At 34.6% G+C, this 14,891-nt stretch overlaps 2 protein-coding genes across 3 annotated transcripts in view; one reads left to right on the plus strand and one right to left on the minus strand.

The window, feature by feature from the left end:
• The window catches only part of LOC138322701 (ATP-binding cassette sub-family A member 9-like), a 20,222-nt gene extending 13,438 nt beyond the window's left edge, over window positions 1-6,784 (plus strand). For both annotated transcript variants that reach the window (XM_069266740.1, XM_069266741.1), the window contains exon 12: window positions 504-6,784. In XM_069266740.1, the coding sequence (XP_069122841.1) occupies window positions 504-537 (34 nt within the window). In that variant the 3' untranslated portion in view covers window positions 538-6,784. The remainder of the gene's footprint in view (window positions 1-503) is intronic.
• Window positions 6,554-14,891, minus strand: part of LOC138324219 (cytoplasmic phosphatidylinositol transfer protein 1-like) — a 47,799-nt gene continuing 39,461 nt past the window's right edge. Inside the window, 1 exon segment of the mRNA XM_069269299.1 lies at window positions 6,554-14,827. Coding sequence (XP_069125400.1) covers window positions 14,748-14,827 — 80 coding nt within the window. The 3' untranslated portion in view covers window positions 6,554-14,747.

The raw sequence follows: 14,891 nt of genomic DNA on the forward strand, positions 1-14,891 counted from the left end.
TGATCTACAGACTTATAACTAGTGATAACCTGGTCTACAGACTTATAACTAGTGATAAACTGGTCTACAGACTTATAACTAGTGATAAACTGGTCTACAGACTTATAACTAGTGATAACCTGATCTACAGACTTATAACTAGTGATAACCTGGTCTACAAACTTATAACTAGTGATAACCTGGTCTACAGACTTATAACTAGTGATAAACTGGTCTACAGACTTATAACTAGTGATAAACTGGTCTACAGACTTATAACTAGTGATAACCTGGTCTACAGACTTATAACTAATGATAACCTGGTCTACAGACTTATAACTAGTGATAACCTGGTCTACAGACTTATAACTAATGATAACCTGGTCTACAGACTTATAACTAATGATAACCAGGTCTACCACAACATATTTTCTGTGATGTCTTGTTGGGATTTGAGTTTCTCTTTTTTCAATTTTGCTCAAGTTGAACATTAAGTGTGTCTGATTAATGTCTGTTTATTTTAGTGATACAAAAATGGAACCAGCTATTCGTACGTGACTTTGGACTTCAGCTTTAACATGACAACAATCTTTTGAACTGAACTAGGCAGTATTGATATCAGAGTTATCACTTGTAAGGAGAAATAACTCCCATGACTTACCAAGGCAGATCAACTACAGATAAGGGAGATAGATTGTGCTGAACTTGATTTAAGCATTGAAGGAAACTGTATAGAAACAATATCTTACATGGCCCTTGAACATATACAGCTGATGTATGACTGTAATTTATATTGATTAGTGCTGGATAATTGAGCATTTAATATAGTTACATGTAATTATTTCACTTCCGATAATGGTTTCCAATTCTAACAACTGCATTAATTATAAAAGTATATACCGGTAATTATTTCATTTCCGAGAATTGTTTCTAATTCTAACAACTTTAAAAACTTACAATACAATATATTTAATCAAAGCGTCACATTACATAGCAATTTACGTCTGGTCTATTTTTGGGGTTATGGTTCTTTGTTTTGAGCACAAAAATGTCTATTGAATTTTATTACATACAGTACTGTCTATCTATTGTGAAATTGTGATACAGTGTATATGTTTATTGAAATATTATGAATTTTGTATGAATGTATGTATATACATAGGAAGACCCTAAAGAGATTTGATTGATGTCATCGTTGTGACTTGAATGCCATTTTGTTAAGCATCTCCAGCTAGTGTAGGAAACCCTTATTAAAAATGTTATTTATATTTCATGTTTTAACAAGAGGAGGAACTTTGAAGTTTTATTTTGTTATTTAATGTAAGAAGTAGGAATTTGAAAAATTAGAAACTAATTGATACCCAGTATATTGATTGGTTTTTTCCTTTTTAATGTTTTTTTTTTAACTTTGAATTATAACCAAAAAAAAGACTCAACTTGAAAAGTCTTGACTTGACCTTCCAGGTGTATATACAGTAAAACTCCCATAACTCGAACAGCTGGGGACCAGATCAATAGTTCGAGGAATACAGGGTATTCTACTCATCAATTAGAATTGAGATCGATCATCCACAGTTAAAATATCTGGTCTCTAACTATGACAAACAATGCGTGTCAATGACATTTTAATTACGGAGATTTTTAGCATTTTGAACTTTTATGAAAGTGGTTTTTGATACCAATATCAAGTTGAAAAAAAAAAAAAATTACATTAAAAATGAATATTTTGAAAATGTCTCAATGGCTGAACACCAGTTCGACAAATACATATCATGGTTTAATACTATATATTAGATAGACGCTACTGTGGGTGTAAATTTTATCTAGATAGACGCTACTGTGGTTGTAAATTTTACCTAGATAGACGCTACTGTGGGTGCAAATTTTACCTGGATAGATGCTACTGTGGGTGTAAATTTTACGAAGTCTCAAGTGACCTATTCTAATCGCCTTTTGTCCGTCGTCGTGAGTCGTCCGTCGTGCGTCGTATGTCCGTAAACAATTTACATTTTCGTCTTCTTCTCCAAAACTGCTGAAGCAATTTCAATGAAATTTTGCACAAACCTTCTTAGGCATAAGGCCAATCAAAATTGTGAATTATATGGTCCCCACCCTCCAGGGGGCTGTGGGAGGGGCCAAAAGGGGTAAAATTGAGTAAAATTTCAAAAATCTTCTTCTCTACTCACAGATGTGATAGAATCAAATACTCTTCATAGATAAAAAGGTCTTAAGGTCCTTTACAAAAATTGTGAATTATATGACCCTGGGGTCTCACGTTTCCCCCTGGGGAGGGGGTCAAGTTTACTATAGTTTATATAGGAAAAACACATTTATGAGCATTTTTTGCTCAATTTTCATTGGAAACGAGTCAAACTTGGTTAGAATTATTAGCCTGAGATAGCATTTTAATATCATATCCATATTGGTCCAGGCCGACCCCCTGGGGGCAGAGGGGCGGGGCCAAAAAAGGTCAAATAGGCTAAAACTTCAAAAATATTCTTTTAAAATTCTGGAAATGGTATAATCAAATACACTTTATAGATGAAAAGGTCTTAAAGTTTTTTTTATAAAAATTGTAAATTACATGACCCTGGGGTCTCATGTTTCCCCTTGGGGAGGGGGTCAAGTTTACTATAGTTTATCTAGGAAAAACACATTAATGAGCATTTTTTGCTCAATTTTCATAGGAAATGAGTCAAACTTGGTTAGAATTATTAGCCTGAGATAGCATTTTAATATCATATCCACATTGGTCCTGGCCGACCCCCTGGGGGCAGAGGGCGGGGCAAAAAAAGGGTCAAATAGGCTAAAACTTCAAAAATCTTCTAAAATTCTGGATATAGTAGAATCAAATAATTATAGATGGAAAGGTCTTAAGGTGTTTTATGAAAAATGTGAATTATATGAGCTTTGGGTCTCACGTTACCCCCTGGGGAGGGGTCAAGTTTACTTTAGTTTATATAGGAAAAACATATTTGTGAACATTATTTTCAATCTTTGTAGGAAATTAGTCAAACTTGATAAGAATTATTAGCCGAAGATATAGCATTTTAATATTCATATCTGTCCTCGATGACCCCTTCGGAGACCAGAGGGGCAGGACCAAAAAGGGTCAAAATGATTAAAATTTCAAAAAATACTTCTACTTAGATCACAGGTTTGATGGAAGCAAATACTCTTCATAGTCTAAAGAGTCAAATTTATAAATCACTGACCAACTTCAAGGCCCAGCATATAGTGTTTATATGTCTTTAATTTGTTTCATTATATATTCTAACTCAGGTGACCGTTAAGGCCCATGGGCCTCTTGTTATAGATGCCACTGTGTCTGTAAATTTTACCTAGATAGAGGCTACTATGTGTGTAAATTTTACCTAGATAGATGCTACTGTGGGTGTAAATTTTACCTAGATAGACGCTACTGTGAATGTAAATTTTACCTAGATAGACGCTACTGTGAGTGTAAATTTTACCTAGATAGACGCTACTGTGGGTGCAAATTTTACCTGGATAGACGCTACTGTGGGTGTAAATTTTACCTAGATAGACGCTACTGTGGGTGTAAATTTTACCTAGATAGACACTACTGTGGGTGTAAATTTTACCTGGATAGACGCTACTGTGGGTGTAAATTTTACCTGGATAGACGCTACTGTGGGTGTAAATTTTACCTGGGTAGACGCTACTGTGGGTGTAAATTTTACCTAGATAGACGCTACTGTGGGTGTAAATTTTACCTAGATAGACACTACTGTGAATGTAAATTTTACCGAGATAGACGCTACTGTGGGTGTAAATTTTACCGAGATAGACACTACTGTGGGTGTAAATTTTACCTGGATAGACGCTACTGTGGGTGTAAATTTTACCTGGATAGACGCTACTGTGGGTGTAAATTTTACCTAGATAGATGCTACTGTGAGGGTAAATTTTACCTAGATAGACGCTACTGTGGGTGCAAATTTTACCTAGATAGACGCTACTGTGGGTGTAAATTTTACCTAGATAGACACTACTGTGGGTGTAAATTTTACCTGGATAGACGCTACTGTGGGTGTAAATTTTACCTGGATAGACGCTACTGTGGGTGTAAATTTTACCTAGATAGACACTACTGTGGGTGTAAATTTTACCTGGATAGACGCTACTGTGGGTGTAAATTTTACCTGGATAGACGCTACTGTGGGTGTAAATTTTACCTGGATAGACGCTACTGTGGGTGTAAATTTTACCTGGATAGACGCTACTGTGGGTGTAAATTTTACCTAGATAGACGCTACTGTGGGTGTAAATTTTACCTAGATAGACACTACTGTGAATGTAAATTTTACCGAGATAGACGCTACTGTGGGTGTAAATTTTACCTAGATAGACGCCACTGTGGCTGCAGATTTTATCTAGATAGACGCTACTGTGAGTGTAAATTTTACCTAGATAGATGCTACTGTGGGTGCAAATTTTATCTAGATAGACGCTACTGTGGGTGTAAATTTTACCTAGATAGACGCTACTGTGGGTGCAAATTTTATCTAGATAGACGCTACTGTGAGTGTAAATTTTACCTAGAAAGATGCTACAATATGTTTTCCTTTTCTACCTCTTTGTAAATCTGTTAAGGACTGATGTAACCAAATCCTATTTATAGTTATTATTATATACATGGTTATTAGTGCAATGACTTGATCTGTGCTTGTGATTCTGTTTGATTTTATGACTTGATCTGTGCTTGTGATTCTGTTTGATTTTATGACTTGATCTGTGCTTGTGATTCTGTTTGATTTTAGTACAACTGTTGAAATTTTATACAATTGTTGACATTGATTTGGGAGGGGGTATAAATCATATATAACTTCTGTAGAGGCCATTGAATTATACATAGATTGATGTATAATATACATATATTTAAATAAATCATGTTTTGAGTGTTCATAAGCTGTTTATTATTTTTGTCTTATAAGACATATATTGTAGTCAATTTTTACGATTCATTTTATACTTAAAATATTCAGCACTGAATATCAAAGCTATACATGTACAGTTGAACATTGTTAAATCAAACTCATGTTACTGCATAGCCCTTATAGATGTTAAATTCAAAAAATCTGATTAAATTATTAGTCCCCTGCCGGTGAAACCAGGGGGGACTCTAGTGTTGAAACCAGAGAGGACTATAGTGTTTGTTCCCGTCGGTCTGTCTGTCTGTCTGTCCGGATTTGGTTTCCAGATGAGAACTTGAGAACAAATTGATGGATATTGATCAAACTTCACAAATTGGTAGCATTTCGGAAAATACAGCTTGGGATTGAATTTGAGGTCACAAATTTTAGTTTCCGGACATTAACATTACAACACGTAAACATAATCATACAATGATAGCATAACTAAGCAATAATAACTTGCCATAGATAAATATTCTCTATCATCTATATAGACCATGGATGCCATAGGAAGATAGTTTAATGCTTAAGAATCGAAGATCTATTTGTCGGCAGGGGACATGTGTTGTTTGTAACACTTACTGTAAGCTTGTCTGTTCATGGCTTGTTTGTTCATGGCTTGTCTGTTCATGGCTTGTCTGTTCATGGCTTGTCTGTTCATGGCTTGTTTGTTCATGGCTTGTTTGTTCATGGCTTGTCTGTTCATGGCTTGTCTGTTCATGGCTTGTCTGTTCATGGCTTGTTTGTTCATGGCTTGTCTGTTCATGGCTTGTAGTTAAAAGTTTTCACTACCCATATGTATTCAAGTAATTTAAATTAAACTTCATTACTCATTTACAACCGACCTGTTGATTCCAAGTTAACAGTTCAAAGGTTTGACTGTAATGTACAGCTTAATTGTGTAAAATCAAACTTGTGTAACTTTTCATTCGAAGTAATTTGTTGGTCCCAACTTCAATTGTCACTACATATTCACTTGAACTCATGGATATCTTGAAATGTATTAGTCATGCTGACTTGAGTTAAAAGTAATTTTACTGTAAATTATTACCTGATTCTATGTTTGATTTAAATCATGCATTGATTTTGAAGTTTCTCAGAGAAATTATTTCAATATCCGTGAAAGAAAGGTCAAAAGGTTGTGTAAAATCCTACAATTTCTCATCACACTTGCAGGTCGAGGGTAACACTTATTTAAGTTCATACAACTCAGGGATCTGAACTGTAAAACCACCAGAACCTTGGTCTTGTGTATAGTGTATGGTCATCCCTCAATCTGCATAAAATGTTTGAGCTCTAAATCTGTTCCTACAATTCTTTCATGTGAAACTTCATCTGTGGGCTCACCTATAGACTGATGATATGATAAATAGGTCACTGTGACCTTGGTCAAAAGAAACTTGTTCTGAGGCCCATCTCCAACAGCACTTGTAATGTCTTTTCATAATCTAGTCGAGGTTTTATAAATGTAGATGGTCAAAATTGCACACAACGGTTTATATTTTTAACCTTTGACCATTAACCAATAGAGACTTTCTCAAAGTTTTAAGTTCTATAACATATTTGTCATGTACTGCAGCCGAACAGAGTGACAAATAAATAATATGGGAATTTGTAAAAATGAAAACAAATACATCTTGTCCTTTTTGTTTCCTTTAATGTAACAATTTCTATTAGTTGGATTAACAACATTCAACAAATTCTCCAAATGACTGCAGTTCTTCGCAAGCTTCACTCAGTAATGAACAGAAACAACACAGACATTTTGTACTAAGTGTGTTAAACCTTCAGAAACAACATCTATTTCATGGATTGATTTTTCCTTCCATTTGAATGTTCATCATTGGTAATAAAACAAGCAAAATGAGTATCTTGATTATTAAATATGACATAGAGAGAGAAGGCCTGGCCAAAAAAAGCCTAAATTTATATAAACATATGAATCTGTTCCAAAGGAAACACTCTCTTTCTTGGATTAATTTTTCCTTTCAATTTGTACCTGTATTTACAAAAAGGGCAAATGTGGTATAAAAAAAGTCCATGCCAGTCAAGAATTGTCCCATTTTAGATAAAATCTAGATTACCAGGGAAGTCCCTACATCATTAAACAATCTCTATTTAACCACTGACTTAGCCTGTTGTCAGGCAACACTGGCCATTTTGATTGTATATCTCTGGTAATAAACATCATTCTAATATTACTTCATGATCAATCTATAATTTACTCCCTGTGTTACAAAATACTCTTCTCAAAGTGTTTTTAATCAATCTCACTATATACTGTATATCTTTGGATGGATTTTTTATTCACTTCACATTAACATAGAATGTGTTTTAATCTCAATATCTATGTTTTTGATGCAATCGTAAGAATTCAAAAACGTTAATGACATATGGACATACAACTTATGATCTGCTAAGTACAAATTTGTGCATTATTGTGAAAACTAACAATGTGTAAAACTCTCTGTTAAAAATATCTAACAAAAAGAGATTGTGTACATGGCAAGATTGGAAGTTTGCTTAGTTAGGATAAAAATACTTTATAACACGAGACTTAAAAGTGTCCGATAAAAACATGATTGAAAATTTTGTCCTTTGATTAAAACATGTTGTGTATGATAATATTAAGTACATTAACATATAATCCAATTGACCATAGTTTTGTGCACAGACAATACAATAAACACAGAAGTATATAAGATGTATGGACACACCTGTATGACATATGTTGGTGTGGTACTAATAACAAGTACTTTAGGTAGGTTTTCAAAGTTCCAGCTCAATCTATACATGATATCATAAAATAATAATTTGTTCATAAGAAATCATATTTGCTGGCCATAAAATTCTAAATATCATTTGCCTAGGAATAACAATTTGTGATAATGAGTTGTTGTTACATTGTATACAAGATTATTGCTAGCAGCCATAGAATTTGATCTCAAAGCCTGCACTGGGGACACAAGCAGAGTTCCTGTAGCCGTTGAAATGATAATAGCAAACTTGATGTTCTTCATCCTATTGAGGTCCAGTATACACTCTCTTCAACCTTAGCTCTTCAGTTAGACTTTATACAGTGGTCTTTAGTACAGGGTACTTTTTTTTGGTGAGGTAGCCGGCTACTACATAATAAACTTTGGCGTACATAACATTCATGCTTACAAACTTGGCCTGACTGTAATGTAAAATAAACCGAACAGTCTTCATACTGTTGTTATCAGACAGCCACCAGCTCCAGGTTCCAGGTGGCTTATTCATCAAGGTTTACATTCATAAAACTTTCCATCAGTGATTTTGTTCATTGCCTTTTTAAGTAACTGATGGTTAAAAGTACATAACATTATTCACTGCTGACAACAATAGTTATCAACACCATTCAATCCATCAGATTCTAGGAATGAGAGAATATTTGTTCAAAAGAAAGACTGGTCTACTCATTCAAGTTGTTAAATTTTCCCCATTGTTCATACTCTTTGTAGAAAATGCTAGCAATACAATATATAACGATGATTTAACACACACCAACACAGACATATATTGTTATACATACAAAACAAATTACAGGATTACAAACATCTAAAATGAACAATGCTTTCAACATCACGCCAAGCATTTGTAGTAAAGTTGTTCATACACAATAGTTCTGTTTACTTGTTGTATTAAATGATTTATTATCTTTAATATCAGACAAACAACACACTGAGCACCACATGAAATTAAGAACTAAATATTGGTTCTACAAAAAATCATGAAATCTTTAGTTCCACTTTTGATTTCAACATATATTAAAATGCATATAAACTATTCACTGTGAGAGTTAGATCTCTAAAAAAATCCTAATTTAAACTTGTAACAGGAGAAATAGTAGTGGTGAGACTGCAATATGAGTGAGGGACCTCGGAACACTATCCAGGTGTGCTACACAGAGAAGGAAATCAATACCAAGAAAAAACTGAGCAGGTGGTAAAATCACTTAAGAATTATAAAAATTAATTCATCAAAGCAAATTTTTTCATTTCTGATACATTTTAGATTCAAATTCACATTAAAAATTTAAAATGTTAATAAAATATTAACACTTGAAATTAGCCCTAACAAATGTTTTTATCTTTATCCTAGACAAACACAATAATCACAATAGAATCAACTTTGATGTCAATATATCATACTGAGATTCTATCTTGATGATTGATTTCATTTATCAATTTCAACTTACATCACTACATGTATACTTTGGTTTGGTTTGGTTTGTTTATTTTTACGTCCTATTAACAGCCAGGGTCATGTAAGGACGTGCCAGGTTTGTTGGTGGAGGAAAGCCGGAGTACCCGGAGAAAAACCACCGACCAGCGGTCAGTACCTGGCAACTGCCCCACATGGGATTCGAACCCGCATCCCAGAGGTGGAGGGCTTGTGGTAATATGTCGGGACATCTTAACCACTCGGCCACCGCGGCCCCCACTACATGATACAACAAAATCTTTAGACGACCATTAGATGTTGACATACATGTATACAGTATTAATGTAAGATATACATATATGTGTAAAAAACATTGATATTAAACCCTGGCATCAAGCTGTTCCAATGTGTTAAAACCTGAGAAGGTAGTTTACATACTAAAATCATTATAAGTTCTTAAATCTTAACTTAAACATTTCCTCATATACATGTTCAAACAGAAATACCAAAGCAAATCAATCAAAAATTTAAAATCATGAAATCGATAACAATTTCAAAACCAAACCAAGTTCAAAGTCACAATTTTTTTTAACAAAAGCAGACACATAAAATCCTCAAATATATTTTGAATTTATATGTAAACGCTAACACATACTAAATGTAATGAGGAAAGTTTAAAGTCACAAAACAAAATTGAACAAAAGCAGACACATAAAATCCTCAAATATATTTTGAATTCATACGTAAACGCTGACACATACTAAATGTAATGAGGAAAGTTTAAAGTCACAAAACAAAATTTAACAAAAGCAGACACATAAAATCCTCAAATAGATTTTGAATTCATACGTTAACACTAACAAATACTACATGTAATGAGGAAATATCTCCAAAATACCAAAAAATGCCCTTCTTTCCCCCACTCACACCATCGGTATCATTTCTCGAAACCCCAACAAAAACAATTTTCATTGGAATGGAACAATATCTAAATATTGAAAAAAATTTCTTTAAAATAACTAAATTACTCTGTCTAAAGCTTTAGTCTATAGCATAAAATTTCTAAAATTACTACATATTCAGTCTTCAGCTTTAGTCGGTAGCATAAAATGCTTTTTTTGTAATGGAAAGCTGAGTCTATGGCAAAAAACTTCTTGTACATTTGTTTAAGATATGATTAAGGAAAATTATAGCAAAGAACTTGCACAACAACAAAACAAGAACGAAATGACAAACAATCACAGACATAAGAACATACAAACAAAACCATTATTGGTCAACCAACATTATCAATACATATTTCTAACATCATCATCCATATAACTGTAACATTATTGAACATATAATTGTAACATCATTGACCACATGGTTGTAAAATCGTTGACCACACGGTTGTAACAGCACTAACCACATGGTTGTAACATCATCAACAACATGGTTGTAACATCACTGACCACATGGTTCTAACATCACTGACCACATGGTTGTAACATCATCAACAACATGGTTGTAACATCACTGACCACATGGTTGTAACATCATCAACAACATGGTTGTAACATCACTGACCACATGGTTGTAACATCACTGACCACATGGTTGTAACATCACTGACCACATGGTTGTAACATCATTGACCACATGGTTGTAACATCACTGACCACATGGTTGTAACATCACTGACCACATGGTTGTAATATCACTGACCACATGGTTGTAACATCACTGACCACATAGTTCTAACATCATTGACCACATGGTTCTAACATTACTGACCACATGGTTGTAACATCATTGACCACATGGTTTTAACATTTTTGACCACAAGGTTGTAACATCACTGACCACATGGTTGTAACATCACTGACCACATGGTTGTAACATCACTGACCACATGGTTCTAACATCAATCACATGGTTGTAACATCATTGACCACATGGTTGTAACATCACTGACCACATGAATTTTACATCATTGACCACATGGTTCTAACATCATTGACCACACGGTTGTTCTAACATCACTGACCACATGGTTGTAACATCAGTGACCACATGGTTCTAACATCAATCACATGGTTGTAACATCATTGACCACACGGTTGTAACATCACTGACCACATGGTTTTTACATCATTGACCACATGGTTCTAATATCACTGACCACATGGTTTTTACATCATTGACCACATGGTTCTAATATCACTGACCACATGGTTGTAACATCATTGACCACATGGTTGTAACATCACTGACACATGATTGTAACATCATTGATCACATGGTTGTAACATCACTGACCACATGGTTGTAACATCATTGATCACATGGTTGTAACATCACTGACCACATGGTTTTTACATCATTGACCACATGGTTGTAACATCACTGACCACATGGTTTTTTACATCATTGACCACATGGTTCTAATATCACTCACCACATGGTTGTAACATCACTGACCACATGGTTGTAACATCACTGACCACATGGTTGTAACATCATTGATCACATGGTTGTAACATCACTGACCACATGTTTTTTACATCATTGACCACATGGTTGTAACATCACTGACCACATGGTTGTAACATCACTGACCACATGGTTATAACATCATTGATCACATGGTTGTAACATCACTGACCACATGGTTAATACATCATAGACCACATGGTTGTAACATCACTGACCACATGGTTCTAACATCACTAACCACATGGTTGTAACATCATTGACCACATGGTTGTAACATCACTGACCACATGGTTTTTACATCATTGACCACATGGTTCTAATATCACTGACCACATGGTTGTAACATCATTGATCACATGGTTTTTACATCATTGACCACATGGTTCTAATATCACTGACCACATGGTTCTAATATCACTGACCACATGGTTGTAACATCACTGACCACATGGTTGTAACACCATTGATCACATGGTTGTAACATCGTTGATCACTTGGTTTTAATAACGTTGATTATCTACAGTGAAACAGTACTACTAATTAGTAAACACTCAATCACTGCCACCAACTCATACAAGTCTGTGGCAACTTAATGTCGTTGTGAAACATCAACTAAACTTCCATGTTAATCCATTGGTGCACATAATTTTGTTTTCATTTAATAAACATAATATTTACATTTAAATAATACACAAGAAATGATATATAAAAATCAAACTCAAAAAGGCAAAATGGAATGCGAAATCAAGATTTTTTATGTATAATAATGATTTAATCAGCCTATATAACTAATCTAGATGAGGATCTTCAATAAGTCAGACATCTTTCCACAAACAAGATGGCAGCTAGTAGACTGGAAATACATTGGTTAAAAAGTAAGACTGTCATCTCATATGTAATTTAACAGTTCAAATCAAATCCTTATCAAACTAACTTATGAAATCATAAGCCTCTAAAAATATACTCTTTTTTTTTTGAAAATTTACATAAAGTAAAGGCCCAATGTATGTATCTGCCTGAAATATTTCATAATTAAGAAGGATTTTGGAAAAGATATCTGTAATTCATGCAGAATATGTAATTCTGTCTTTATATATTTTACATATTATACAGAGTTGTCTGCTCTTGCAGTTAGTGTCAATTTTGTGTGCAAACTTGCATCATTTTCTGTTACCTTTAGCTAAGCTCATAAAACACATGACAACACAATAAATACCAACCTGCAAGCTCACAAACACTTGACAACACAATAAATACCAACCTGCAAGGGCAGACAACTGTGTAACATACTGATACTGGATGAGTAACATATCTATTTTAGTCAATCATCAGCTGGTAATGACAGCATGCTGACAATTTGTACATATACCTCACCAATTAGCCGTGAAGATCAAATTTCATTAAGTACTGTCCTATACAGCTGTTATACAGGGTTGAGATAATTTTGTCTTTACTAAACATTAAATAATCTTGAGCACTGGGAACACAATGCAAAGGCATCAACATAACAAAAGCAAGAAATTATTTTTTAACAAAAATAACATGTTTGTGTCACACTTTAGTATAAGATTATGGATAAAATCAAAAAGTGTTAACAATCTGTAAAATTTTGTAATTGAGTAACATAATAGTAAGTTTATGTACAGGACTTTCTATGTTCATTAATGGGTGTGGTACGAGGTAATGGGTATCTGCCTACACTACACAAACAAATATGGATGTTGAGATCAACCATTAAAACCTCTTTAATGTTTTCTACTAGCACCTGGAAACCATTAACGATCATCATCATACTCAATATTGTCTATTTATAAAACTTATCTGAACAAGAGCCCCAGAGGGCCTGTATCACTCACCTGGTTTGTAATGTCAAATAATGTTCTGAATACAAGTTCATTGTTTCTTTTCTGAAGGAATTTGAATATCTACCTCTAATTCCCATATTGGGCCCCACCCCTCGTGCCCCCAGGGGGTCAAAGCCAAAATTTATACAAGTTCTGTTCCCCTTCCCCAAAGGATATTTGTGGCCAAATTTGGTCACAATCCATGCAGAACTCTAGGACAAGTAGCGATTTATAGGATTTACCTCTAATTCCCCTATTGGGCCCCGTCCCTCCTGCCCCCGGGGTGTCAGAGCCAAATTTATACAGGTTCTGTTCCCCTTCCCCCAAGGATGCTTCTGGCCAAATTTGGTCAGAATCCATGAAGAACTCTATGACAAGTAGTGATTTAAAAGAAATGTTGACGGACAGACAACGGGCGGACGGATGACAGTCGCTGCGCCATGACATAAGCTCACCGACCCTTCGGGCCAAGTGAGCTAAAAACAACAAGGTCCCCAACAAATGGACTCAAATCTTATCGATTACAAAGAGGCAGACACAACATGTCTCTGCCATTGATAGATACACATGGAGAAGATAACAAGTCTCCCTACTGATGACCTTGTATAATATGTAAAATTACACAATGTCATTATACACTAAAGGGGATACACTATGTCACCCTACCAACGAACTTATATGATGTAATTACCACAAAGGGCAACAAATGATGTAATACCGCCCCCGGTACACATACAACAAAATACCTCTCCTCACCGATGGACTTACTTGGAGAGTAACAACATGTCTTTTGACAAACAGACTTGTAAAATCATATTTACCTCAAATAACAAAACATCCTGTAAAATGTAACGACATAAATAAAATCTGCATGATGATTCGCCAAATAAATACATACCGAGAGCAACAACAAATTGTACTCCTACTAAAACACTCATAATGTACTAATAACAATGACCTAACACATTGTTGTCATGGCCTTCCTTAGCAGCCTGATACAATGTCAGTGTACTTTTTAGCCTATATGATGCCCCTTTTTCCATGTTGATGGTTGTATAGTTGATTGCCTCTCTCAGCTGTTCTGTAGAACTCTTTTGTTGGTCTCTTTGTTAATTGACTTTCGTACTCCCACCTCTCAGCTGTTCTGTAGAACTTTTTTGTTGGTCTCTTTGTTAATTGACTTTCGTGATTGCCTCTCTCAGCTGTTCTGTAGAACTCTTTTGTTGGTCTCTTTGTTAATTGACTTTCGTACTCCCACCTCTCAGCTGTTCTGTAGAACTTTTTTGTTGGTCTCTTTGTTAATTGACTTTCGTACTCCCCCCTCTCAGCTGTTCTGTAGAACTTTTTTGTTGGTCTCTTTGTTGATTGACTTTTCGTACTCCCTGATGTCCTCAACTGTCATATCTATAATAAACAGTTTTATATATATAGTGTAAAGTTACAGGTGTATATAACCTTCAAACCAATT

This window comes from Argopecten irradians, chromosome 5 (genome assembly GCF_041381155.1).
Source record: "Argopecten irradians isolate NY chromosome 5, Ai_NY, whole genome shotgun sequence".
In the NCBI taxonomy this organism is placed as follows: Eukaryota; Metazoa; Mollusca; class Bivalvia; order Pectinida; family Pectinidae; genus Argopecten; species Argopecten irradians.